Raw genomic sequence first — 7,744 nt, forward strand, 5'->3', positions numbered from 1 at the left:
GAACAAACACAAATGGTCCTGCTTCGGTAGCTTACCTGCTGCCACAGCTTTCCTGATGCCATAATGTTCCTGATTGGAGCCTCCCTAATGTGTTACTCGATAGTGGCATATTTCCCGTGCATAGAAACTGTTGGCGCGACATATTTGATGCTGTCAGTCAAACTCGCCGCTTGGTTTATATCACGGGATGGTCAGCATAAAAGGTTGATAAGAGATGCAGGTTATGCAGCAGATTATACACTGGGTGATCTTCTGAGACCGAAGACATGGTCCATGTACATAGCACAGAAGATCTTGAATGGTTATCCAAGTAGAAGCAAAATGTCGGCATATGCTTCTGAGTTGAATTGCCTCCATTCCTACTCGTTGGATATCTTCCTCATTCTCATCATAAAATCCTCATTTATATTGATCTTCTATTTCATATGCTCAAAGCCATGTTGGATTCTTCAAGGGAGTAACAACAGCTTTCACATTCAAGTAGTTCTTAATACTGTATTCTCCTTTTTCCCTGCCTTGTCCACTCATCTTATATCCACCAAAAGGAATTGCAGCATCATATGTATTAAAGCAGTTTACCCAAACTGTTCCAACTTTCAGTGCTCTTGTCAAAGTATTAGCAGTGTTTAAGTTTTCTGTGAAGATCCCTGCTGCAAGACCATAGTTTGAATTATTTGCTCTTTGAATTACCTCTTCAGTGTTCTTGAATTTCAATATGGATTGCACTGGACCAAATATCTCTTCCTTTGCAATCAGCATGTCATCCTGAACATTTGAGAAGACAGTAGGCTGAACATAGAAGCCCTTGCTGCCATGCCTTTCTCCTCCAGTTTCAAGTGTAGCCCCAGTTTCAACACCAGATCTAATATACCTCAATATTTTCTCAAATTGCTTTGCATCAATCTGAGGACCTTGTTCTATTCCTGACTTGAATGGATCTCCAACAGAAGCCATTTGAAGAGTTTCTCCTGAATCTGCAGCTCTTTCCATTCCTTGCATTTTCTTCTTCTTTTATTACTCTTCTATTTTCTGCAGCAGTGAACTCAGTTCCTTTAACTGTCCATGGTTTGTTTCAACTGGTTTTGCAGGCTGTTGCTGCTGGATATTCTTACTGTCACGGTTGTTCTTCCGGCAGACCAACCACACTCATGATTTTACTGTCACGGTTGCTGCAGGATATTCTAGCTGTGACCTTGCTTCCATCAGATACATAATTGAATAAATCCGGATGTTCAACTACATAACTTGACTTCAATATATTACATCCAATTTTCACAAGGATATCCTGTACTGCATTCGAGAGATTGCTTCCATTTATCATTTTCAATTGTCTGGAAGGTCTTAAAAGAAATCCAGACGTGGATGGTAAAATTGGCCAATCACTAAATAGTTGCAATGTTTCATTATGCTTTCCTAGATATTGCCAGAATAGCAAAAACCATGATAATGTTGGCTTTTGACACAAGTCTGGATCCCAGAATACTTTACTTTTATATTTCCAGTCAGCTGGCATAAATGCAGGGAATAACTGAACAAAATAATGAATACTGAAAAGAGCAAGGTTGGTATTTGAAGACATTGCAACACCAGAGAGTCTGCTCAATATGTTGGAAGGAACGCTACGATCAATCACTCTGTCCGAAATAGGCTGCAGCAGCTTGTACTCTAATTCATCACAAATGAAGTATGAATTACCTTTTGATGCTCCCAAAAATGATGCAAAACTGCCATTTGCTAAAGGAAGCAAGGGCAGATTGTAAGCCCCTTTACCAACATCATCATCAACCAGATCCTCAAGGCAATATTCCAATAATAGCAGCTTGTATGATCTGCTCAAATAATTAGATGTTTCACATTCCCTAAGAAAATCACGTATTGTACCAGGAGTAACCACCTTGCTGGTACTATTTTTTAAAAGAGAGTCAAATAATGAATCGGGCAAATGCACAACTGGCATTCCCAATTGCATGAGAGCCAAACCAAGGTCCTTGCTTTTGGTGAATTTTTCATCATGAAGAAAGGCTTCGCTCGGTGATTCCCATCTTCCTCCATTCAATTCTGAATAGATAACTGGAGCATTACAAACATTTCTGTATATTTGTTGAACCAAAATGCTCCATGGCTCTTCAAAGGAACCAATAGGCCATAAAGAATAGTATAAGTCTGTTGGCCCTAACAATTCCTTTACACAATGCAGCATATGCACAAAAGCAGGAACCACAACGTCTTCTAGAAGAAGCCTGTTCCAGATAGAACGAACTTTTCCGCTTCTGTCCATGTCATCCCCATACCAAATGCCACGACGATTTGATGATACCTCAAAGAAAACATTGACTTGTACGCTGAGTCCAGTTCTAACGGGTAGTGGAAGAAAACAGAATGCCTGACCAGTCCTAAGAACTTTGTTCTGTAAAAACCATACATGGCAATATGAGGGATGAACCATGGAGATATAGCAACAAAGAAGACATTTGGTGAATTATCAGAAATGCATGCTGCAAGGTTTCATGCAAGGCCAAATGCAACATGGTACTGAACTGACTGCCGCAGCATCAGGGCTAGCATGTCATATATTTCCATTGGCTTGACGTGTTGTTTTAGGTTACAACCAAAAGTGATGGGAAAAGGAAACTGGTTGGACTGTTAGAGAACTCCTTGGACATTGATTAGGGGCAACCAAGGCCAATGGTCAATGGTTCCGAAAGGCCAAAATGACATGGTGCACAAAATGCATTACTTGCAATGGAAGAAACCAAGAGAAAAACACAATCAAGCATGAAGATTGGATGAATCATTACATCAAGAGGCTAAACCAAGTTTGGATGATCAAGGGCAAATGAAAGTTGACTTTGGTCAAAGTTGACCCAAAAGTCAACTGTTGACCAAAGTCAACAAATGGTCAAAATTGTATTTTCCTTGTGATTTCTTTGTAAGTGGACATCGAATCGATGGTTATGATGGAATTTTGGGTTTGTGGATTTTGGGTTGACTTTGGTCAAAGTTGACCAAAAAGTCAACTGTTGACCAAAGTCAACGATTGGTCAAAGTGTCAATTTTTGTGTATTTTTGTATGGGATCAAATGTAATGGTTTACAATGACATGAAATAAATTGAAATGGATTAACAAAATGGTTTGAAGTTGGTTTTCAAAATTGGCTTAATCATGACTTGAATATTTGACTTTTGAAAAGAAAATAACTTGACTGATAATGTGTATGAACAAAACCATGAAATAAGACCATAAGGTTAGGGTTTTGACATAGTATCCATGAACCAAAAACATGACTAGCAAGTGGCTTGAAACACAAGAAGCTTGATCGTTCAGATGACCAAGACCATAGATGTACCCACAATCACAACACCATGACCTTGGATCAAAACCAATCCTCATATAAAACCAACATAAGGTTAGGCCAAGCATGTCAAACAAACATAAAAATTTAGGACCAAAATCGGGGTATGACATGTATTCACTAGCTTCTGCTCTAAAGTGTAAAACGAATTTGACTCTAAAATCATCAGAGTCAGAAGTGATCACGGTGACGAATTTGAAAATAAGTTCTTTGAGGAACTTTTTGATACAAATGGAATATCCCATGATTTCTCCTATCCTAGAACTCCACAACAAAATTGGGTTGTAGAAAGGAAGAATATGACACTCCAAGAAATGGCCAGAACCATGATTAACGAAAAAAAATATGGCTAAGCACTTTTGGGATGAAGCAGTAAATACAACATGCTATATTCAGAATAGAATCTCTGTAAGACCTATTATGGAGAAGACTCCTTATGAACTGTGTAAGGGAAGAAAACCCAACATTTCTTACTTCCATCCTTTTGGATGATCCTGTTTTATTCTTAACACTAAAGAACATCTGAACAAGTTTGATTCAAAAGCACAAAAAGGTATTATGTTAGGATACTCAGAGTGCTCTAAGGGCTACAAAGTATACAACACAGAAACCAAAATTATGGAAGAATCGATACATGTCAGATTTGATGATAAGCTTGACTCTGAAAAGTCAAAGCTAGTTGAAAAACTTACGGATCTGGAGATAACTCTTGCAGGTTCTGACGAAAAAACTACAGAATCTGAGGAACCTGGAAAGCAAAATCGAGAAACAACTGAAATCTCAACTATTCAGAAAAGATCAAGAAATAGTCCAAACATCTCTGAATATTTGATTCTGGGAAACAAGGAAGAACCTGTTAGAACTAGTTTTACATTCAAAGTATCTAAAGAAACCCCTCTGGGATTAGTGTCTATGATTGAGCCTACTTCCTGTGATGAGGCATTTCAAGACAATGACTAGATTCTGGCAATGAAGGAAGAACTTGATCAATTCACAAAGAATGGCATATGGGATTTGGTTCTAAAGCCCAAAGGAACCCACGTTATTGGAACAAGATGGGTATTCAGAAACAAACTAAATGTAAAGGGAGAAGTAGTCAGAAACAAAGCACGACTGGTACCACAAGGTTACAGTCAACAAGAAGGCATTCACTATAACGAAACCTTTGCTCTAGTCGCTAGGTTAGAATCTATTCACTTACTTGTATCATTCGCTATAAATCATTCCATCAAATTATATCAGATGGATGTCAAGAGCGCATTTCTAAATGGTTATATCTCAGAAGAAGTGTTTGTTCACCAACCTCCAAGCTTTAAAAACCCTAAATGTCTAGAACATGTTTTTAAACTGAAAAACTCTATGTATTGTCTAAAGCAAGCTCTTAGAGCTTGGTATGAAAGACTAAGCACCTTTCTTCTGGAACATGACTTTATTAGAGGAAAGGTTGATTCTACACTTTTTTGTAAAAACATTAGAAATGATCTCATGATATGTCAGATATACGTTGATGATATAATTTTTGGTTTAGCTAACCCCTCTATTTGTCAAGAATTCTCTGAGTTAATGCAGGCAGAATTTAAAATGAGTTTGATGCAAGAACTAAAATTCTTTATGGGAATTCAAATTAATAAAGCTTTAGAAGCCACATATGTATACCAAAGTAAATACATAAAAGACATTCTGAAGAAATTTGAAATGTCATAATGCAAACCAGCAAAGACACCCATGCATTCAACCTGCATTCTGGAGAAAGAAAAAGTAAGTCAAAAGGTTTGTCAGAAGCTCTATCGTGGTATGATAGGCTCTCTTCTCTATCTGACGGCTACACGACCAGGTATTCTTTTTAGTGTATGGCTTTGTGCTAGATTCCAATTGGACCCAAGGGAATCTCATTTAACAGCAGTTAAGAGAATCCTAAGGTATCTGAAAGGAACACCTAACCTTGGCCTAATGTATGAGAAAACATCATAGTATAGACTCCCTAGATATTGTGATGCAGATTATGCAGGAGATAGAATGGAACGTAAAAGCACATCTGGAAATTGTCAGTTCTTGGGAAACAATCTTATATCCTGGGCCAGCAAAAGACAATCAACCATTGCACTTTCTACTGCAGAAGCAGAATACATATCAGCTTCATTATGCACTACTCAGATGCTCTAGATGAAGAATCAACTAGAAGATCTTCAGATATAAGAGAGTAACGATCCTATCTTCTATGATAATACTGCTACCATTTGTTTAAGTAAGAACCCTATTCTACATTTCAGAGCAAAGCACATAGAAATAAAACATCATTTTATCAAAGACTATGTTCAAAAAGGGGTAATTTCTTTAAAATTCATAGATACATACCACCAATGGGCTGATATCTTCACAAAACCCCTTGTTGAAGATAGATTCTCATTCATTCTGAAACATTTAAAATTTCAAAATTGCCCAGAATGAATCAAACGTGTGCTCATCTGAAATGGCAAAATAAGGCTCTAAACATAACATTTGGTGTCTGGATCTGACTATGATACTTCTACCAGTTAGAAATCATGTGAATCAAAAATCCTCAAGATCCAATCTTTTGGTATTCTTGAAGATCATATAGATCAACACGTGATTTCTCTTGCGTCTGACTTTGGATCTTCTAGACACCTGTCTAACAAAAATCAAGAGACAGACCCTTGAGATCTCCTCGAGCAGTGTGCTAATTTATGGATTAGACATTCATCATTAGATGTAATCAATTTCTCCCTTAGCGTGTTAACTCTTTTTTTGTGCCATCATTAAATTTAATTATTCCTTTTCCATCTAACGTTGTCATTTTTCATACCCTTCTTATGTATTTATAGTTACCACACTTCACACTTTTCAGTCACATCCTACACAAACCTCTCTCTCTCTCTCTCTTTCAAGCATCCTCAACATCCTCAACGTTCTTCAACAACTTCATCTTTTTCATGGATTCCCAGCAACAATCAGTGTACAACTACTCACAACAAATGGAATCAACGGAACAACCTCCAAATTCTCCCCAACAAACTACTGCAACAACTGGTGTTATTTCCACTCCCATCTACAAAGAACCCCATATTTTGGATCGTGAACCCCATATCAACCTTGCCACTCCGTTTGGCAAGCTTGAAGTACTGTGTGAATCTTTGGTTGATTTTGAGAATATGAAAAGAAATCAGATAGACCTCACTGAAGAACTCAGAAAGCAAGGGTGGGAAAACTACTTTCAAAGGCTCTATGGTCCCATATACACATATTTGGTCAAGGAATTCTGGTGTTTTGCAGATTCAGATGACCACTATATTTTGTCATATGTTCTGGGGGTGAAGATCGTCATCACCGAGAAGTCAATCGCTACCCTTCTGAAGATAGAGAAGACAGGGGGAAGACGGATTTACAACATTAACCCTAGGGAAAAATATATGTCCCAGGAAATTACCCCAACAATTTTCAAACAGAATGCTAGGGGTAATTCATCCAAGAACAAGGAACTTCACCATAACCTCAGAGTCTGGCTAAAGATCATTCTGGGGACTATTCATCACCACCCAACGTCCAACTCTTCAGACTATATCAACACTGGCCAGAAGTGTATCCTCTACTGCCTCCACAAAGGGCTCAAGCTGAATCTACCAGAGCTGTTATTCAAGTACCTGAGGGATTCTGTAAGGGACACCAGGAACAACATGAAGCCCAGAACCTACATCCCTATGGGAAGGCTAATATCCGACGTTCTGATAGAGAGAGGCTTGGTGGATCATCTGATTCGCCACAATATGGTGGAGGATGTAACTGTTAACACTGGGAGGCCTCTGAATTCATGAAATCTGAAGAGCATAGGGGTAATTGAGAAGATTTTGGTCAAGCCTTCATTGGACACTTCCTGGGAAGCCTTGAAAGATCAGAGGAAAATACCCAATGGCCTCTACCTCTTCTCAAAGATTGATCCTCTAGAGGTTGTTGCGCACTATCTACAGGATCTGGCCAACCAAGGAATGGACATCTCAGATTTCTCTATGGACTGGCTACATGAGTATCCATTAAATTTTATGAAGAGACAACGAGAGCCTTCTGAGAAGTAGAAGAAGGCTAAGAGAGCAAAGTTGGGGGAACCTTTTATATTAAGACCTCCTGTCCCCTGATCTCCTCCTCTGAATCTCCAAGTAAGTCTCTGCCTCCTAACTCTTCGTCTCTTCAATTAAGGCAACTTGCTTCTTCCCTTCCTCAAGCCTCACCAATATACACACACTCTGAACCTTCACCCTCCACCACCAAACCCTCTGAAACACCTACCTCTAACCCATCATCACCACCTCTTCAAAAATTCAACCTAACCACCACAACCCTGCCCATATCTGAAGTTGAAATGTTTAATGAACCCATAT

The 7,744-nt window shown here is 38.6% G+C and overlaps 1 protein-coding gene across 1 annotated transcript; it reads right to left on the bottom strand.

Moving 5' to 3' along the window:
• Positions 1–375: 375 nt before the first annotated feature.
• LOC127137075 (benzaldehyde dehydrogenase, mitochondrial) lies at positions 376–990 on the bottom strand. The gene has a single exon (XM_051063568.1). It carries the CDS (start codon positions 988–990, stop codon positions 430–432), a length of 561 nt encoding a protein of 186 aa, XP_050919525.1. The 3' UTR covers positions 376–429.
• Between the last annotated feature and the right edge of the window lie 6,754 nt (positions 991–7,744).

This window comes from Lathyrus oleraceus, chromosome 4 (genome assembly GCF_024323335.1).
Source record: "Lathyrus oleraceus cultivar Zhongwan6 chromosome 4, CAAS_Psat_ZW6_1.0, whole genome shotgun sequence".
NCBI lineage: Eukaryota > Viridiplantae > Streptophyta > Magnoliopsida > Fabales > Fabaceae > Lathyrus > Lathyrus oleraceus.